Source organism: Lithobates pipiens, unplaced genomic scaffold, assembly GCF_037356315.1.
Source record: "Lithobates pipiens isolate NorthernLeopardFrog02 unplaced genomic scaffold, aLitPip1_a1.2 Scaffold_22, whole genome shotgun sequence".
In the NCBI taxonomy this organism is placed as follows: Eukaryota; Metazoa; Chordata; class Amphibia; order Anura; family Ranidae; genus Lithobates; species Lithobates pipiens.
In genome coordinates, this window is record NW_027507784.1 from 91,336,014 (window position 1) to 91,357,528 (window position 21,515).

Consider the following 21,515-nt stretch of genomic DNA (forward strand, 5'->3'; position numbering starts at 1 on the left):
CGCTGCGGTCCACGTTGGGCTTCCGGTTGCGTTCCAGGGCTTTGGTTCGGCTCTGGGTTTAGAGCTTGCGGTCTGCCAACGACACCAGGTTGCCCAGGAGGACCTGAGAGTCACAGTGATCGGCCACCACCAGGTCCGGAGGGGAGGAACCATCACCCAGACATGGGCAGAGGCCTGCAGGGATCAGGTGCTGCTGGTTACCTTAGTAACGGATGTGGGAAGGGAGTTAGGAGAGGCCCACTGATGACAGGTGCTCCTGGTTTAGAAGACTTTCCCTTGGACGATGTCCCTTATTTCCAGATCTGACATCCCAGGGTCCTGTGGTGTGCTGAATAGCAATGGGTGAGGGGTGGAGCAGCAGTCAGGTCGGGTGGTGGTACAAGGGGTCTCATTAAAGAGAATCTCTCACTTTGACACCCATTCAGCACAAACTGATCAGTTCTCTTACTAGTTTACCCACTAAAATGCACCTGTCCCACTTATCTGTCAGTGCTGAGGGGCCCTTGTATCAAGCTCCATCGTCTTTACTTAAGAACCTGGAAGAGACAGGACCCCTTCTTCCCCGATGATATATGTATTGAAGATGGAGGCCCAGGACCTGATGTGTAGCGGTGTGTTGTAGGAAGGCCACTGCTGCCATCACCTTTGTTTAAGTCATGGGAGGGGAGTAGCGGACTCTCTCTCTCTCTCTCTCTCTCTCTCTCTGCCAGGATTTTTGCAGCCAGCTCCCTGATGATGCGATGCGGCATGTCATCAGGGGCCAACTGCAAGAACCTGGAAGGGAAATCGCCCTAATGCTTCTTTTTTCTTCCTCTTCTTCTCCCTTCCCTTTCTTATCCTCCTCCCTTTCCCATTCTGCTTCTCCTACCTTCTTCCCATTCTGCTTCTCCTCCCTTCTTCCCATTCTGCTTCTCCTCCCTTCTTCCCATTCTGCTTCTCCTCCCTTCTTCCCATTCTGCTTCTCCTCCCTTCTTCCCATTCTGCTTCTCCTCCCTTCTTCCCATTCTGCTTCTCCTCCCTTCTTCCCATTCTGCTTCTCCTCCCTTCTTCCCATTCTGCTTCTCCTCCCTTCTTCCCATTCTGCTTCTCCTCCCCTCTTCCCATTCTGCTTCTCCTCCCCTCTTCCCATTCTGCTTCTCCTCCCCTCTTCCCATTCTGCTTCTCCTCCCCTCTTCCCATTCTGCTTCTCCTCCCCTCTTCCCATTCTGCTTCTCCTCCCCTCTTCCCATTCTGCTTCTCCTCCCCTCTTCCCATTCTGCTTCTCCTCCCCTCTTCCCATTCTGCTTCTCCTCCCCTCTTCCCATTCTGCTTCTCCTCCCCTCTTCCCATTCTGCTTCTCCTCCCCTCTTCCCATTCTGCTTCTCCTCCCCTCTTCCCATTCTGCTTCTCCTCCCCTCTTCCCATTCTGCTTCTCCTCCCCTCTTCCCATTCTGCTTCTCCTCCCCTCTTCCCATTCTGCTTCTCCTCCCCTCTTCCCATTCTGCTTCTCCTCCCCTCTTCCCATTCTGCTTCTCCTCCCCTCTTCCCATTCTGCTTCTCCTCCCCTCTTCCCATTCTGCTTCTCCTCCCCTCTTCCCATTCTGCTTCTCCTCCCCTCTTCCCATTCTGCTTCTCCTCCCCTCTTCCCATTCTGCTTCTCCTCCCCTCTTCCCATTCTGCTTCTCCTCCCCTCTTCCCATTCTGCTTCTCCTCCCCTCTTCCCATTCTGCTTCTCCTCCCCTCTTCCCATTCTGCTTCTCCTCCCCTCTTCCCATTCTGCTTCTCCTCCCCTCTTCCCATTCTGCTTCTCCTCCCTTCTTCCCATTCTGCTTCTCCTCCCTTCTTCCCATTCTGCTTCTCCTCCCTTCTTCCCATTCTGCTTCTCCTCCTCTCTTCCCATTCTTCTTCTTCCTTCTCTCTTCTTTCTTCCTTCTCCTCCTCCATCTTCCTTCTCCTCCCCCTTCTTCATCTTCCTTCTCCTTCTCCTCCTCCTTCTTCATCTTCTTCTTCTCCTTCTCCTCCTCCTCCTTCATCTTCATCTTCTTCATCTTCTTCTTCTCCTTATCCTCCTCCTCCTCCTTCTTCATCTTCTTCTTCTCCCTTCTTTTTCTCCTTCTCCCTTCCTCTCCCCTTCTTTTTCTCCTTCTTTTTTCTCCTTATCCCTTCCCCTCCCCTTCTTTTTCTCCTTCTTTTTTCTCCTTATCCCTTATTTTTTTTTTTTTCTCCTTATCCCATCCCTTCCCCTCCCCTTCTTCTTATTTTTTATTTTTATTTTTTTTTTTTCTCCTTAACCCTTCCCTTTTTTTTTTTTTTTTCTCCTTATCCCTTCCCTTTTTTTTTTCTCCTCATCCCTTCCCCTCCCCTTCTTTTTTTCTCCTTATCCTCTCCCCTTCTTCTCCTCCTCCCTTCCCCTACTCCTCCTCCTCCTCCTCCTCCTCACTCTTCCTCTTCCTATCATCTGATGATGTAAATAAAAACGAAGGCGGCATCGAACTTGGTATGTGGCATTTTTCTGCCTCCTGGGCGTAAAGACCCATTTAAAGGGATGCTAGGTCTAGATGGGAAGGGGATAAAATGTCAGCTTGTCAGCAGTTTTTTTATGTGTACCTGGTCCCATTGACTATGTTTTACCTATAGACAAACTTTTAATTTTGTTTTCCTTCAGGAGAAAAGCTTGAGCGAAGATCTTAGTGTGGTATGCGGCCACCATAGCACATGGAAATGTCTGAAATGGACCTTCAGGGGTCATGTGACTGGACTGTGAAGTCATGTGAGCAATTGTTGCTCCAGTCATCTGTGGAGGCAGAATACCATATGGAGAATCCGGCTGAGGACAGTGCTGGTGGGGAAGGATCCGACGTCCTCCATCTTCCAGCAGAAGAGACCTTACCAATGACTGATGTCTCCATGTCTGGCCCCGGGCAGGTCATGTTTGAAACTTCTGAAGTGCAAGGTGGTACGGAGGCGAGTAAGTGACTGAACTTCTGAAATTGTTCTTTTCAATCTAAGGGCAAAATCTTAAAGCTTAAGTTTGGCAATGTATTTATTTGTTTATGGGATACAGCACCAAACACTGTTACTTGCAATAATGCCACCAGATACTGCCCAGAGCGCCCAGCTCCTTCCTATCCTCTCCACCATTCACCAAAATCGTGATATTATAGTCCCCTTCATTGTCCCTTGTAATATTATTGTCTAGTTGTGCTTTGCAAATAAACTCTCTGTGGAGGTCCATCATAAGCTAGAGCTCTTCAAACAACAAATCTCATGCTCCTGGCTAACTTCCTAACTCTAGCCCTTGGGTGAGCGGGTGGATTGGTGGTTGGGGCTTTTCAAACCAAACCGCTGCTTCCACACACAGAGCAAGGGTCCTTTTTGTCTACATCCTCCTGCCCATGATCCCAGGTTTCTATCAGTGCTTGAACTAATTTAAGTAAGAAAGTAAGCTGGACATGTACAGAACACTGTTTTCCTGCAAATTTAATTGCCCTTCAAAAAAAAAATGTTAACTTTAACTGGCCATTTAACCTCTTGCAAAGCACATAACACATATATGCGGCAGCAAAAAAAAGGTGACTTTTAACACCTAGCCGCTGCACATATGATTCCGCAACAGCAACAGGTTGTGTGCTCAGAGGACTGGAAGAGGACTTCAGTGGCAACCTGTGAAGCTCTGGTGAACTCCATGCCCAAGAGGAATAAGAAAAGCGACTCCAGGTGAGTGAATCTCTGGTAATCCCCACACACACTAGTCAGGTGCAAACCCAGCTTGCATGCTGTTTAACATAAGGAAATTATTCCGGACGGCTGCGCTTCCAACAATTCATGCCCAAGATGGTTAAGGTAGTGCTGGAAAAAAATAGTGGCCACACAAAATATTGACACTTTGGGCCCAATTTGGACATTTTCACTTAGGGGTGTATTCACATTTGTTGCCAGTGGTTATGGCTGTGTGTTGAGTTATTTTGAGGGGACAGCAAATTGACACTGTTATACAAGCTGCACACTCACTACTTTACTTTGTAGCAAAGTGTAATTTCTTCAGTGTTGTCACATGAAAAGATAAAATATTTCCAAAAATTGAGGGGTGTACTCACTTTTGTGAGATACTGTATTTCCAAACTTTTTATACAAGTAAAACATTGGACATTTTTTTTTCTTTTTAACTAATACCTTTTTTCTGTGTAAAGCAGCACTTCTATGTTTCGTACCTAGGTGAGGATTATATTCTACCCCCGATCGATGGATTGACTTGGGTACAATCAGCTCGCCCAAAGGTGGAGCGATTTATGCCCAGTCCTTGCACACAAAGTCTATTCCTTTGACAAATTGTTACAATGTTTATACTTAGTTCCACTGCTAAAGAATGTTGTGATTCTTGGCAGACTGCTTGTTTTTTGTTTTCTTTTTTCTTACTGTTTTTTGACAGCTGTGGCATCAGAGGAGCGGAGAGAATTCTTTGCATAGCAAGAATCGTGAAACACTTTTGTCAAGATCGCAATGGGGAAAAAATCGCGATAACGATTCTTGACGATTAAACCTGCAGCTGTACAACCAGCATATCAGATTTTTAGCATGCGATTGTAGCCGCTAGCAATAATCATTGTGTCCTCCTGGCAGGGATGGCTAACACCCCCCACATTGGGAGAACACAGTAGCTCCTTCCTGATGTGTTCTCCCAACATGGGGGGGGGGGGGGGGGTAATCAAGCATTTTTCTTTCTTTCATTTATGAACCTGTCTTAAATTTTTGCAAAAGAATTCTGGATCAATGCATGATGTATTTTCTGACTGTCTCTCTGTCCAGGTAAATCTGTTGGCATCTTGGCTGAGGCCACCCTGCTGTCTCAGGACTTCTGTCAGCTTGCAGACTCGAGTATGCCGGAACTTCCCAGCAATACTCCATTCAATTCAGACATGATCTTTGCGGACCAGATATCCATCAGTCTTGAAGATGGCTCCTGTCAAGACAAGAAGGACGGCCTTTCGTGTCCCATTTGTCAAAATCGATTCAAGTCTCCCAGTGAACTAAAGGAGCATTTTAAAAGTCACCCCCCAGCAGCCCAGGATTTCAGATGCTGGCAAAGGGGCTGCGCGTTCACCGCTCAGGATGTAAAAAGGCTCCAGTCTCATCTGAGGAGGGAACATAAAGTGACTCCGGTGACTTGTTCCCATCGCAGCTGCCGCCTGCTTTTCCCGAGCAGAGAGGAGATGTCCCAACACTTTCGAAACCATTTTCCTTTTCACTGTGTTCACTGTGACTTTGTCAGCTCCAACACCAAGCTGTTCTCCCAGCATCAGAAGAGCCATTGTAGAGACGGACAGTCGTTTCCAAATTTTGACTCCATACAGCCAGCGCCAATCAAAGCTGCAGCTCCACCAGCAATAGACATGCTGAGCGGCAGTTCTCTCCAGTGTAGTAAGTGTGCTGTGTAAAGGCGGGATTGTATTTTTAGCTGGGGGTTGTACGTGTCATAAGGCACTGGTGAGCTGGGAACAATGTTGGGCTTGTCTGAAAACCTTGGGACCCCATAGTGGATACATCACTGAACTTCAGGATAAGTAAATATTATCTATCAGAGATCTCAAACTGGCGGCCTTCCCTGTTGCAGAACTACAAGTCCCATCATGCCTCTGCCTGTGGGAGTCATGCTTGTAACTATCGGCCTTGCAATGCCTCATGGGACTTGTAGTTTCGCAACAGCTGGAAGGCCGCCAGTTTGAGACCCCTGATCTAAATATATGAGGCCTGTGCATTATTCCAGGAATCTTGGTGTATTTATTCCAGATCTGTGCAGTAATCCAGTGTGAGGCTTCCTGTAATAAAGACCAGTCAGTGCTGCTCGCTCTCCTTGTGCAGGATGACTGGTCTTGTCTCTGCCCCCTCCTGTAGTTGTCTGCAGGTGGCTTGTAGTGGGTGGAGCTTGATGGATCCCTCCCGCAGCTCTGCTATGTACTGCACAGTGATGTCACTACTACTATGATAATATCTGGGTTTGCAAAGGTGTTTGATTCTTTATTTCCCTTTTGGCTATTGTGAAATATATATTTTTTTTTATATTGGGGAGAAAGTCTATTGAAAATTTAAAAAACCAAACAAAGAAAAAAACAACTTTCCAGGGAGTCCATACAGAATGACACTCCTAGTTAGATTTTTACTCCAAAAGCATTTTATTAAAATAAATTTAATAAAAATTAGGGTTGCACCGATACCACTTTAAGACCAAGTACTGATACTTTTTTTCACGTATTCGCCATTATCGATTGCAGATACTTTTTTTTTCCTGTGTAATGATGGAGTTAGTATGAGGGAGGGAGTCCTGTGTTATGATGGGGGTCCTGTGTAATGTTGGGAGTAGTGTGTGGGAGGGGGCCCTATGTAATGATGGGGGTAGAATGTGGGAGGAGGGGGTCCTGTGTAATGATGGGGTTAGCATGAGGGAGGAGGGGGGTCCTGTGTAATGATGGGGTTAGCATGAGGGAGGAGGGGGGTCCTGTGTAATGGTGGGGGTAGAATGCGGGAGGAGGGGGGTCCTGTGTAATGGTGGGGGTAGAATGCGGGAGGAGGGGGTCCTGTGTAATGGTGGGGGTAGAATGCGGGAGGAGGGGGTCCTGTGTAATGATGGGGGTAGAATGCGGGAGGAGGGGGTCCTGTGTAATGATGGGGTTAGCATGAGGGAGGGGGAGTCCTGTGTAATGATGGGGGTAGAATGCTGGAGGAGGGGGTCCTGTGTAATGATGGGGGTAGAATGCGGGAGGAGGGGGGTCCTGTGTAATGGTGGGGGTAGAATGCGGGAGGAGGGGGTCCTGTGTAATGATGGGTTAAGCATGAGGGAGGAGGAGTCCTGTGTAATGATGGGGTTAGCATGAGGGAGGGGGAGTCCTGTGTAATGATGGGGGGAGTATGGGGGGGAGGGGGTCCTATGTAACGATGGGGTTAGTATGTGGGAGGGGGGTCCTGTGTAATAATGGAGGAGGGGATCCTGTATAATGATGGGGGTAGTATTGGGGAGGGGATCCTGTGCAATGTGAGAGAAAAATTGCATGGCAGGGGGCAATCAATATTAAAAACGGCCCTGCAGGGTGCCCATACGTGGATCGAAATTCATCCATTCCCCAATAAACCAGCCGAATTTTGATCTATGTATGGCTGGCTTTAGGCTTTAATCTGTGCTATTTTCTTGTAACTAGAGATGATCTCGGGCGTCCTCCAAACTCATCTTAATCCAAACTTCCAAGTTTATTTTAATCAGCTGCTGACCGTGTCATTTCCCGCCTTGCAGCACATGTAAACAAAGGGGCGGGGCACTGGTGACATCAGTGCCCCCCTATGGACACATGCCCACATATTTAGCCAATGACATTGACTGACTAAATATGAACATGTATCCATAGAATGGCACTGATGTCACCAGCATCCCTCCTCTTTGTTTACATGTGCTGCGGGGTGGGGAATGACGAGGCCCTCAGCTGATTGGGGTGAAAAAAGCACAACTTGGAAGTTCGGATAGAAATGGCTTGAGCTCCTCTCTACTTGTAGTTAAGATGTTGTATTTAATCCATTAATGCTTTCCAGATAAAGGAGCTATTGTTGGCTCTGGACTGGCAATCAAACGCAAGAGGCGTGGAAAAGTAGCAGAGGCAGACTCCGGGGGCGACAGTGAGGAGGAAAACGAATGTGATTCTGTTATCAAAAAAACAAAAAGGACCCGGAGCTCCCATACTGACAAGGAGACGGCCTTCACAGGTACAGTACCTCTGACACAGCAGCGGGGGGGGCTATGAAAATGTAAACCTTTTATCTTGAGGGTTATCGCATCCTTTCTTCATAACTAAAGCTGACGATCGATCTGCTTATCTATTGAAATTGCATACATTATTTGAGACCCAGTGATGTCATCGTGGGTATCTGTAATTCTCTATGTAATGCAGGAGGATCGTGGAGTGGCTGGCAGGGTTATGTGATTTTTTTTTTTTTTGCTGAAAATAAAATAAAAATGTGCAGCACCATTTTTTTATTACTCCTCTAAAGAGCCCGCAGTCTTAATGAAGGCAATGGGATGGCTTTTGGGAGGAGTTATGCAAAAAAACAAAATGTCTTGTTGGTGGGTGTCAGTCTGTAGGAGGGGGGCAGTACTAGTCAGACTTTATTTGCATACCAACTACCCTAGGCAATGTCCACATGTGATGCTGAGCTTCCATGATTGAAAGAGATAAAATCTAGTGAATGAAAGGGGTGGGGCGGGGACAGTCAGGCGAGGGAGAAAAGAGTTATATGATACTGGACATCCTCCAGCTAGGAAATAAGACGGCTGTATCTGACTTGCTGCAGTTTCTACTGCACACTGTGAGAAGTGTGCAGTGAAATCGGAGGAAGCCATTTCAGTACAAGGGAGGAGCCGGTACAACTGTGCAAGGCTGGAGGGAAGGCCGGAGCACTAGAAGATGAATGTATTATTTTTCACTTTTTCTCTCCCTTCTGTCTTTTTTTTTTTTTTTTTTTTTTTATTATTTTTTTTTTTGTTATCTAAGCATTAATGTAAAGCATATGTAAAGGTTCATTTTTAAAAAACAAGCATGTTATACTTACCTGCTCTGTGTAGTGGTTTTGCACAGAGTGGCCTTCCTCTTTTGGGGTCCCTCAGCAGTGCTCCTGGCTCCTCCTCTCTTGGGGTCCCTCAGCGGTGCTCCTGGCTCCTTCTCTTTTTGGGGTCCCTCAGCGGTGCTCCTGGCTCCTTCTCTTTTGGGGTCCCTCGGCGGTGCTCTTGGCTCCTCCTCTTTTGGGGTCCCTTGGCGGTGCTCCTGGCTCCTCCTCTTTTGGGGTCCCTCGGCGGTGCTCCTGGCTCCTCCTCTTTTGGGGTCCCTCGGCGGTGCTCCTGGCTCCTCCTCTTTTGGGGTCCCTCGGCGGTGCTCCTGGCTCCTCCTCTTTTGGGGTCCCTCGGCGGTGCTCCTGGCTCCTCCTCTTTTGGGGTCCCTCGGCGGTGCTCCTGGCTCCTCCTCTTTTGGGGTCCCTCGGCGGTGCTCCTGGCTCCTCCTCTTTTGGGGTCCCTCGGCGGTGCTCCTGGCTCCTCCTCTTTTGGGGTCCCTAGGCGGTGCTCCTGGCTCCTCCTCTTTAGGGGTCCCTCGGCGGTGCTCCTGGCTCCTCCTCTTTAGGGGTCCCTCGGCGGTGCTCCTGGCTCCTCCTCTTCTCGTGTGCCCCGTTGGAGAGCCGATCTTCCCCGGGGCACTCGTGCGGGTGCGCTCTGTGTCCTGCTGCTGCGTCCATTGACACAGACAGCAGGACTCTGCCCTGGCTACTGCGTCGCTGGATTTGATTGGCAGCAGCGGGAGCCAATGGCTGCGGTTGCTATTAATCTATCCAATCAGGACCCGAGACACCGGCTGGAGCTGGTGTGCTCGTCCCCCGTCACTGGAAAGACCGGGCTCAGGTAAGTAAAAGGGGGGGGCTCTGGGGGGCAACTGCATCGCAGGAGGTTTTTCATCTTTTTAATGCAGGTGAAAAACCTTGAGGGTTTACAACCCCTTTTAAAAGAGAAGTATGGGGGTTTGTCATAAAACGTACTCAACTAGGTGGATGCAGCATCAATCTGATACTGCATCTGTTCCCTACCGCCTCTGACATTCAACGGCTCTCTGCTCACTTAAGACCAAGAACCAATTGTTCAGTGAGCAGAGAGCCAGTGCGGGTCAGTCACCGCTCTCTGCCTTGCCCCTCCAGCAATCACTGAAGTGCGGAATGAAGTGCACGCCTTTGACATACACAGAAGAAGTTTAGCCAAAGGAGCTTTGGCCCTATGTCTTCTTTAACCACCTTAAGACCTCCCCACACAGATATATTGGGGCAGCCCTCTTGCACGAAATCGCATACCTGTAAATGATTTCGTGCACGGGGTCTATGGCGGCGTCCCCGGCGATCCACTCCCGCTGTGGTTAGACACAGAGGGAGCCAATCAGCATGTACGCTGGGATCCACTAATTGTTCTGAGGAGAGGCAGAACGGCGGTCTTCTTATGTAAACAAGGCAGATTGCCGTTCTGCCAAAGGGGAAAATGGAGATTTTATGTTTCTGCCAAGCAGGACCACAGATCTGTTATCCCCCTCCCCACACACAGTTAAAAAGCACTCCCTAGGGCTGGGATATGCAATTAGCGGACCTCCAGCTGTTAGAGAACTACAAGTCCCATAAGGCTTAGCAAGACTCTGACAGCCATAAGCATGACACCCAGAGGCAGAGGCATGATGGGACTTGTAGTTTTGCAACAGCTGGAGGCCCGCTAATTGCATATCCCTGCCCTAGGGACACATTTAACCCTTTGATCACCCTTGATGTTAACCCCTTCCCTGTCAGTATAGTGACAGTGCATTATTTTTTAAGCAATAAACACTGCAATAACGTCACTGGTCCCTAAAAAGTGTCAGGTGTCCGATTTGTCCACCGCAATGTCGCAGTTTCACAAAAAATCGCTGCCATTAATAGTAAAAAAAATAAGTAAATAAAAATTCCAAATATATCCCATAGTTTGTAGACACCTATAACTTTTGGTCCAACCAATCAATATTGGGATTTTTTTTTTTACCAAAAATGTCGCAGAATACATATTGGCCTAAATTGATGAAGAATTTTTTTATTGGATATGTTTTATAGAAAACAGTAAAAAATATTGTGTTTTTATTTTATTTTTTTAAATAGTTTTTTTTGTTTATAGCGCAAAAAATTAAAAATCACAGAGGTGATCAAATACCACCAAAAGAAAGAAAATACCACCAAAAGAAATCTCTATTTGTGGGGGAAAAAAGGACGTTGATTTTATTTATGTACATTGCCCCGGAAGATTTGGCTGCTGAATGACCAGGCCATTTTTTGCGATTCGGCACTGCGTCGCTTTAACTGACAATTTCGCTGTTGTGCAATGCTGCACCCACACAAAATTTACGTCCTTTTTTTTTTCTCACAAATAGAGAGTTCTTTTGATGGTATTTGATCACCTCTGCGATTTTAAATTTTTGCGCTATAAACAAAAAAAGAGCAACAATTAAAAAAAAAAAAGCTATATTTTTTACTTTTTGGTATAATAAATATCCCCCAAAAATATAAAATTTAATTTTTTTCCTCGGTTTGGGTTGATATGTATTCTTCTACATATTTTTTGGCAAAAAAAAAACAAAACGCGATAAGTGTATATTGATTGGTTTGCGCAAAAGTTATAGCGCTACAAAATGGGGGATAGTTTTATGCCATTTTTATTGTTAATTTTTATTGGTAATGGTGGCGATCTGCGATTTTATTTTTATTTTTTTATTGGGACTGCGACATTATGACGGACACATCAGACACTTTTGACACTATTTTGGGACCATTATCATTTATACAGTGATCAGTGCTATAAAAATGCACTGATTACTGTGTAAATGTAAATGACACTGGCAGGGAAGGGGCTAACCACTAGGGGGCGATGAAGGGGTTAAGTGTGTCTTAAGGAGTGATTCTGACTGTGGGGGGGAAGGGCTACCTAAGATATGACAGCGATCACCGCTCCCGATGTCATTACAAAAGGCAGAATGGGGAAATGCCTAGTTTGCAAAGGCACCTCCCCGTTCTACCTCTCCATACCGCAATCGTGGGCTGCTGGAGAACATTGAGTTCCCGGGACCCGTGGGCGTACTTGTGTGGTGCGCGAGCGGCCGAAAGGTGGCAAATTTTATAGGGACGTACCTGTATGCCCATTTGCCTGCCTGTGCCACTCTGCCGACGTACATCTGTGTGCAGCGGTCGGCAAGCGGTTAAAGTAAGGCAGTGCTGTATCGCAAAAGAAAATGGCCTGGTCGGGGGGGGGGGGGGGGGGGGTAAACCTTCTGGGGCTGAAGCGGTTACTCTTCAAGCAGAACACCAGGCAAAACATAGAGGTTGATTTACTAAAATTGAAGAGTGCAAAATCTGGTGCAGCTGTGAATGGTAGCCAATCGGCTTCTAACTTCAGCTTATTCAATTAAAGAGGAACTGCAGTCTGCTCACATAATTTGTAATAAATTCTTGGCCATTCTGAAGCTTCCCTTTAACCACTTTGCATATTATTTTATATATATTGTGATTTTGTACTTGCCAAATATGCTGCAGAAATCTCCCTCCACTGAGTCTGGTTGCATCCATTATAACTGTAGGCAGCTGAAGCTGCTGCCTGATCACTGTGCATAATTTCATAAGCCTAGGCCAGTGATGGTGGACCTTGGCACCCCAGATGTTTTGGAACTACATTTCCCATGCTCAACTACACTCCAGAGTGCATGAGCATCATGGGAAATGTAGTTCCAAAACATCTGGGGTGCCAAGGTTCGCCATCACTGACCTAGGCTAATGACCAGACAAGAATCAGAAAGTGGGCTGTATAAGGTATTTACCGGCAGGAAAAAAAATGGTTTACTTTCCGAAGTTAAAACAACAAGGGCAGAAGATTTAGACCCCTTTCACACTGGGGCGTTTTTCAGGCGCTTTAGCGTTAAAAAAGCGCCTGAAAGAAGCCGCAACTGCAATCCCAATGTAAAAGCCCGAGTGCTTTCACACTGAGGCGCTGCGCTGGCAGGGCGTCAAAAAAAGTCCTGCAAGCAGCTTCTTTGCAGCGCTTTTGGAGCGGTGAATACACGGCTCCTAAAGCGCCCATTCCCATTGAAATCAATGGGAAGCGCCTGAAAAGCGTTTTTGCAGCAGCATTTTGTGGGCGCTTTTACCCCTATATTTGGCCACTAGCAGGGGTTAAAAGCACCCCAATAGCGCTAGTAAAGCGCTGTTAGTTTAGGCGGCGCTTTACAAGCGTTTTTTCAGGCGCTGACATTGTGAAAGGGCTCTTAAAGCACTTGGGCTTACACATTGGGATTGCAGATGAGGCTTCTTTCAAGCGCTTTACAGGAGCCAGCGATGTCCCCGATTTCCTCGCCGGCTGGAAGCGTCCATCTTCCTTCCGGGGTCGTGGACATGGGAACCGCCAGTCAAGGCATGTCCTTTCATGAAAACGGCACGGCGTGACCCTTCTAAAGTGGGCATGCGCCGAATACATTGGCGCATGCGCCGAAGGATTCCTCGTACTGGGAATTGTAAATATCTCCTAAACCATGTAGGTTTTTAGCCTTAATCTAGGCTTACCTGTAGGCGAAAGTGTGTTGTAATGGGTTTACAACCACTTTAATAGATGGGGAAAAATGAAAAAAATTGCTGAAGGTCCGCTTTAAGCTTTGCCAAAAATCCTGAAAGCCGATTGGCTACCATGCACAGCTGCACCATGTTTTACGCTCTCCAGTTTTAGTAAGATTCCCCCATATTGTCCAAATACTAGAGATATGTGCATTACAAATGAATGGGCTGCCTTGACACCTGCTAACGCTATACTACATTAAATGCATCGCAATATTGTAAGTAAGCCCTAAATATTTGGGCCAAAAGTGAAATGGGAAATTTTGATAGAACTCCTGCTGATGTGTGTTTATTTTTCGACCTATAGGAGATGTGGAGAATGGTGAAGAGCACCTATTTAAGACCCACATGTGCCCCGAATGTAAACGCTGCTTTAAGAAGAGGACTCACTTGGCTGACCACCTCCACCTGCACTTCCCTGACCCGAACCTGCAGTGCCCAAACTGCCGCAAGTTCTTCACCAGCCGCAGTAAGCTAAAGATCCACATGATGAGAGAGGCGGGTGAAAAGGCTCATCGCTGCCCGCTGTGTGACTACAGCTCCGTGGAGAAGAACGCCCTGAATCGTCACATGGCGAGCATTCACGAAGGGGTGTCCAACTTTTATACGGACACCTATTCCTGCCCGGTGTGCCAGGAGACCTTTAAACTGAGCCAGGCTCTGAAGGATCACATGAAGGGACACAAAGCTGAGCAGACGTTGCTGTTTTGCTTTGACCCTGGATGCGATCAGGCTTTGTCTGACCGCAAGGAGTACCTGCGGCATATGAAGGAGTCTCACGGTATCCAGGCTGTGGAATGCAGGTACCATGCCTGCACTATGCTCTTCAAGTCCCGCGAGGAGATGGAGGAGCACCGCAAGAACCATTACGCTTTTCACTGCCAAGAATGCGACTTTGTCTGTTCCAACAAACACACCTTCCGCAAGCACAGGAAACGCGGGCACCCAGGCAAAGAAGAGCTGGTATGCCGCTTCTGTCCTTATAAGAGCTTTAACCCAGTTGAATACACTGACCACGTGGGCAAGATGCATGCCAATGAGAAGATCCACCGCTGTGGGGAGTGTGATTTTGCAACGGCGCACAAGAGGGTACTGATACGACACAAGTTATTACACACAGGTAACGACGGATCATTTTGCAAACCTAATGGTATATATTTCTCCTATTACATATTAGGTGAGGTCGAAAAAAGACTCAGGTCCAACCTATGTGTTGTGCCAGTATAACATTGTATATCCCTGTATGTTGCGGTCGTTCAGGTGCTTATCGATTTTTTTATTTTTTTTTTTTTTTTTTTTTTTTTTAAACTATCGATGCCCCCCCAGCTGAGAACACCGCCTGTGGAAGGGAATTCCACATCCTTGCCACTCTTACAGTAATAAACCCTCTATGTATTTTTAAGGTTAAATCGATTTTCTTCTAATTTTAATGAGTGGCCACGAGTCTTGTTAAACTCCCTTCCGTGAAAAAGTTTTATCCCTATTGTGGGGTCACCAGTACGGTATTTGTATATATCCTGTGGTTTACATATACAGTAACTTGAAAAAGTATTCATAACCCTTGACCTTTTTTCCACATTTTGTCATTTTTGCAACCAAAAACGTAAATGTATTTTATTGGGATTTTATGTGATGGACCAACACAGTGACACATAATTATGAAGTGGAAAGAAAATGAGAAATTTATTTTTTTTCTATTTTTTTACAAATAAATATGTGAAAAGTGTGGCATGCATTTGTATTCAGCCCCCCTTTACTCTGATACCCCTAACTAAAATCTAGTGGAACCAATTGCCTTCCGAAGTCACCTAATTAGTAAATAGACCTTCCTTTATGGAAGAGTGGCAAGAAGAAAGTTATTATTGAAAGAAAGCCATAAGAAGTCCTGTTTGCAGTTTGCGAGAAGCCATGTGGGGGACACAGCAAACATGTGGAAGAAGGTGCTCTGGTCAGATGAGACCAAAATGTTATGTTTTGGCCTAAAAGCAAAACACTTTGTGTGGTAGAAAATGAACACTGCACATCACCCTGTACACATCATCCCCACCGTGAAACATGGTGGTTGCAGCATAATGTTGTGGGGATGCTTTTCTTTAGCAGGGATAGGGAAGCTGGTCAGAGTTGATGGGAAGATGGATGGAGCCAAATACAGGGCAATCTTAGAAGAAAACCTGTTAAGATACCCTTCTGTTCTTTGTTTTGTTTGTTTTTTGGCGGATCGGGTTGGAGGTAGGCAGGTGTAAACGGACACAAGTCTGTTTACATCTGCTGCTCCATAGAGGTGAATGGAGGGTCCAGTTGGGTCAAACTGATCGTGTGAATGGGGCCTAAGGCTGCTTTCACACAGATGCGTTGTGGTTTACCCACACCGCGGGTGCAGTGCAGTGCACCTTTGGCGTTCCAGTGGGTTAGCTGCACTTTGCCATAGACTTCTGTTATATCCTGCAGGTGTGGTGCACTGTCTGAAAGTGCACCAAACCTTCAGGTTAAAACAGAGTGCATTTGGTATCGCTCCGCTTGTGAAAGGAGCTGGCGCTATACAAGAAGCATCAGCTTATGTGGCTCTGCTGCGCAGCCTCTTTATTCCTCTACCGCCATCTTCATTCACAACACTGATGCTCTGGGATGGCGGGTTGGCAAACCACGATCTGGGTTTGCCAACCCACAATCCCAGAGAAGGAGGTTGTGGGCCACATCAGAAGGCTCTGTGGGCCACTGGTTGGGCACCCCTGGTTTAGATCAAAACATATTCATGTGTTAGAATGTCCCAGTCAAAGTCCAGACCCAAATCCAATTGAGAATCTGTGGCAAGACTTGAAAATTGCTGTTCACAGACGCTCTCCATCCAATCTGACAGAGCTTGAGATATTTTGCAAAGAAGAATGGGCAAAAATGCCCCTCTCTAGATGTGCAAAGCTGGTAGAAACAGCCCCAAAAGTCTTGCAGCTGTAATTGCAGAGAAAGGCATTTCTTCAAAGTATTGACTCGGGGGGCACTATACAAATGTACCCCCCACATTTTTCACATATTTATCTATAAAAAAAATTGAAAACCAGTTATAATTTTCCTTCCACTTCACAATTATGTGCCACTTTGTGTTGGTCTATCACAGTGATGGCTAACCTTGGCACCCCAGATGTTTTGGAACTACATTTCCCATGATGCTCAACTACAATGCAAAGTGTATGAGCATCATGGGAAATGTAGTTCCAAAACATCTGGGGTGCCAAGGTTTGCCATCACTGGTCTATCACATAAAATCCCAATAAAATACATTTATGTTTTTGATTGTAACATGACAAAATGTGGGAAATTTCAAGGGGTATGAATACTTTTTCAAGGCACTGTACTGTTAAAGAAGTAAACTTTATTTTCAAATTGATCCCTGTGAAGGCCTTTGAGGGCAGGATAACACTATAGCACAGTGGCTGGTGTGCACTTCGATTCGGCTGAGCTTTGCATAGTGAATATGCATTGCGCTCAGAGGATTGCACGGTTTTCTTTTTTTTAAAGGAACTTTATTGATTGGCGCAAAGACATCTCATAAAGTTTAAATGGCGGCCACACGGTGCAAGGCTGTGGATTGCCTCTCACCACACTGACCTGATAAAAATGATTAAATGCAGTATTTTTTAATTGGCGCACTGTGCCTGCACCTTACCCTAACGCAGTGTTGTGAACCAGACACATAGGAAAGGAGCCATTTTCCCTTGTCATTGTGGTGAGTCTACCAAGGCTCTGCCGTTTACAGCTTTGTTACAAGGGGAAGAGCTTGGCCTTAATCTGGCCAGAAGTGAAGTCCCCCCATATGCTCACTGGGACTAAGAATTTTGATAGGATGGAGAAGAATTAGAACACCTGTCCGGTTAGAATTTCTGTTTGTTTTGTTTTTTCCCTTGTTAAAGCAGACCTCCACCCTGAAGAAGAAGTTCCGCTCATCTGATCCCTCCCCCCCTCCGGTGCCACAATCGGCACCTTAGAGGGGGGAGGGGGGTGCAGATACCTGGATAATCCAGGTATCTGCACCCACTTCCGGGACAAGCTCGCCGCAGATGCCCCCCCCCCCCCCCCCCCCCGTTGTGTTCTGGGAAACACACAGTTTCCAGGACACAGCGGGGACCAGTAGAGACGCGCAGCGTGACTCGCGCATGCGCAGTAGGGAACCGGGCAGTGAAGCCGCAATGCTTCACTTCCCAATTCCCTGACAGAGGATGGTGGCGGGGCAGCAGAGAGACGAGCGATTGCTCGTCATCTGCCGCCGACATCGCTGGACCCTGGGACAGGTAAGTGTCCATTTATTAAAAGTCAGCAGCTGCTGGCTTTTAATATTTTTTTTAAAGGTGCAGCTCCTCTTTAAGAAAGATTTACCCTTTCTATTTGTCCTGTTTAGCAATTCCACACTATCACTGAAAGGAAAATCACACCATTTTGGGTTGTCGCCAGAACAGGAATAGAAGGGACATCTTCCAAAGGCAACACTATCCCTTGTGGTGACAACCAGAGCTTTCCCTCACTTTGGGGAGAGATCCTCTTACTTCCTGTTTTTGGTTATGGGACAGGAAGTAAAGGGTAATCTCTCCAATGGGAAACTGACAGTAAAAAAAAAAACGCTGACAGGGGTTATAACCTTACCCTATTCAGAATTTTTGCCCTTATAATAATTATGATGCAGGGATTCAATATTTCTCATTTCTAATCTAGCATGTCTTTTTGTTTTCCAATCTGCTAGGAGAGAAACCTCACAAATGCAGCCAGTGTGACTTCACTTGTCGGGATTTGAGCTACCTCTCTAAACACATGCTGACACATTCCGCAGACAAGAACTACATGTGTACGGAATGCGGATACATCACCAAGTGGAAGCATTACCTGAACGTACACATGCGTAAACACAACGGAGACCTCAGGTCAGTGTCCCAAGGCTCTTACATGGCATGATGTCTTCTTGTAGTAATTGTGGCTGGAGAAATTCCAGGAGCCAGGTGGACAACGTTTGTTTTAGAGCAAGGGTGCTCCAACCTTTTGAATAGTGAAAGCAACTTAGAGGAAGTAAACCCTGATGGGTTTTACTTCCCCTTTTTTTCCCCCTGCAATGTAAAAGCATAATGGGCTAGTATGCATCGCATACTAGCCCATCATGTGGCACTTACCTGCAAACGAAGCCTGAGCTGTCCCTGCTGGTGGCCGCATCCATCTTTGCCCCTCTTCCTTCCGGGGCCGCGGACTCCGGCTCTGTGACTGTCCAGAGTAGCGTAACATCACTCCCGCCATGGGAGCAGTCAGTCACGGCACTTGCTAGTGAAGAAGCGGCATGTGCCGATGATGCAAGCGTATATTGTAAATATCTCCTAAATCGTGCAGGTTTAGGAGATATTTACAGTACCTATAGGTAAGCCTTATTATAGGCTTTCCTGTAGGTACAAGTGGTGTAACTAGGTTTACAACCACTTGCCTCCTGCCCACCGTCAAATGACAGTGGGGTGGTGCGGCTTTCGTTCTGGGATGCCATCATATGACAGCGTCCCAGAACGCCCGCTCTCGATTGGCGATAGCTGCTGCGCCGTGTTGCTAGGACATGGCGCGACTCCGATCTCTGTAAAGAGCCGCGTCCGCGGCTCTTTAACCAGGTGATGGGCTGTGTCCAATCACTGTCAGTTACATGTAAACACGGAGATGCCGGTGTTCGGTGCTCCTCGCCTCACACTGACAGAGTGTGTGGCGAGGAGAGCCAATTGGCAGCATCTCCTCGCATGGGACAACAAAACATGTAATCGGGACACTGATCATCAGTGCCCTGATTACATTAAAGCGCCACCAGTATGCCCACCAGTGCCAGCAATCGGTGCCCACCAGCGCCCCCCAAGTGCCACCAATCAGTGCTCATCAGTGTCACCCATCAGTGCCACCTATCGGTGCCATATATCAATGCCCACCAGTTCAGCCTATCAGTGAAGGAGATAAATGGCCTGGCCAGGAAGGGGGGGGAAAGTGCCCGGTAAGGCAAGTGGTTAAGTGATTTAGTAACTGGTCACGGGCCACAATGGACTATGGGGGTTTCACTGTCCCTCAACCCACAAACATAAACAAGCCCTTACTGTCCTGAGCCCCCTATAAGGCTGCTTTCACATTGATGCACTTTGGTTTACCCATAGGCTTTCCTGTGGGTTAGCTGCGCTTTGACCTAGACTTCTATTACATCGCTCCTTGGCAAAAAGGAGAAGAAATGGAAACGGTGACAGATTTTATCTTCCTAGGCTCCAAGATCATGGCATGTTGACTGTAGCCATGAAATAGACGCTTGCTTCTTGGGAGGAAAGGAAACCTAGACATCATTATTTTAAAGCAGAGACATCACCCTGGGCAGCACAGTGGTTTAGTGGTTAGCACTTTCACCTAGCAGCAATAGGGTTGCTGGTTCAAATCCCAACCACAACACTATCTGCCTGGAGTTTGCATGTTCTCCCTGTGCCTGCGTGGGTTTCCTCCGGGTACTCCTGTTTCCTCCCACACTCCAAACACATGCTGGTAGGTTAATTAGACCCTGTCCAAAAAAAAAAAAAATTGGCCATAATATGTGTATGACAATGTTGTAAGTGTGTCGGGACCCTCCAGGTTAAAGGATTGCATAAAAGCTGCTGATGGACACCGGTGGCAAGAAGGCGCCCTAAGGCGATTCAGTTCGCATAGGTAGCGCTATACAAGTCACTCATTCATTCATTCACCCTACCGACAAAGTGCCATATAGTCAAAGTTATGGTAGTAACTTATGGCTTTGTAAGTTGGACCATAAGAGAGGCTGAATGCTGAAGAATTGATTCTTTTAAACTATGGTGTTGGAGAAGACTCTTGAAAGTTCCTTAGATGGCAAGATCAAACCAGTTCTTCTAGAAGGAAATCAACCCTGAATAATCACTGGAAGGACAGATCCTGAAGGTGAAACTCGAATACTTTGGCCACTTAATGCGATGAGAGGACTCATTGGAATAGACCCTGATGCTGGGAAACATGGAAGGAAAAAGGAGAAAAGGAAGACAGAAAACAAGATGGATAAATAATATCATTGAAACTATGAACATGAAGTTAAAGTGGTTGTAAACCCTTACAACACACTTTTACCTACAGGTAAGCCTAGATTAAGGCTTACCTGTAGGTCCAAGAAATATCTCCTAAACCTACACGGTTTAGGAGATATTTGCCAAAAGACAGGCACTGCTGTCTACGGCGCATTGCGCCGTAGACAGCGGCGCGCAGGCACACTGAGCGCGGCGTTTCCAAGAACGGAGCTGCCACGCGTGTCGGCTCCCGTGCGCATGCGCAGGAGTGACGTCATTGCGGCTTCGCCGAATGACAGCGGCGGAGCTGTGAAACCCCACCGACAACATGGATGCGCCGGACTACAGGGGACAGCGGTGACTTCGCTGGCTCCTGTGTCAGGTAAGTGACACATAATGGACTACTATGCGATGCATAGTAGTCCATTATGCTTTGCCTTTGCAGGGAATGAAAGAGGAAGTAAACTCATCAGGGTTTACTTCCTCTTTAAGCAAGCTCCGGGAGGCCATGGAGGACAGAAAAGCCTGGTGTGCTATGGTCCATGAGGTTACGAAGAGCTGGACACGACTAAACGACTGAACAGCAACAATAATACCCCATAGTTCATTGTGACCGCGACAGGTTGCTAAATCGCTTAAGTAGCCCTCACTCTTCAAAAGGTTTGGCACCCCTGCTGTATGACTCAGTGCAGCTAGCTCAGTGTTTCTCAGCTCCAGTCCTCAAAGCGCCCCAACAGGTCATGTTTTCAGGATTTTCCATTATTTTGCACAGGTGATTTGATCACTTTCACTGCCTTAGTAATTACCACAGCTGTTTCATCCGTTGCAAAAGTACAGTATTTGTAATGTTTAATACAATCATCTTTTCCTCTTCAAGCTTCTGCTGACATTGTTCCCAAGGCTGCTAGAAAGGTCCCAGATGAAGTGCACTTGGTATCACTTCACCTGAGAGAGGAGCTGGTGCTACGGAGGAAGCATCGGCTTATGCGGCTCCTGCTCCTTTCACGACCATCTGCTTACTCTTCTGCCGACACCATGCACTGGGATGGTAAGTCGGTATCCCATTGATCTCAATTTGCGTTTGCCGACCCACCTTCCCAGAGCATGGGTATGCACCTCCCTGGTTTGAGGGCCACATCAGAGGTCTCCGTGGGCCACATCTGGCCCTCAGTCCACGGGTTGAGCACCCCTGTTTTTAGCGTGTTTGTAAACTCCAAGGAAGTCTGAAGACTTTTAGGCCCGAAAAGGCTTGGATAGGTCCTCTGGATGTCAGAAAAATATACAGTACAAAGGAAGCACTAC

At 46.9% G+C, this 21,515-nt stretch overlaps 1 protein-coding gene across 1 annotated transcript in view; it reads left to right on the top strand.

Moving 5' to 3' along the window:
- Position 1: 1 nt before the first annotated feature.
- The window catches only part of ZNF142 (zinc finger protein 142), a 29,514-nt gene continuing 8,000 nt past the window's right edge, over positions 2-21,515 (top strand). The window contains exons 1-6 of the mRNA XM_077447880.1: positions 2-187; positions 2,645-2,947; positions 4,786-5,397; positions 7,555-7,725; positions 13,469-14,281; positions 17,891-18,068. Of these exons, the coding sequence (XP_077304006.1) occupies positions 2,695-2,947; positions 4,786-5,397; positions 7,555-7,725; positions 13,469-14,281; positions 17,891-18,068 (2,027 nt within the window). The 5' untranslated portion in view covers positions 2-187; positions 2,645-2,694. The remainder of the gene's footprint in view (positions 188-2,644; positions 2,948-4,785; positions 5,398-7,554; positions 7,726-13,468; positions 14,282-17,890; positions 18,069-21,515) is intronic.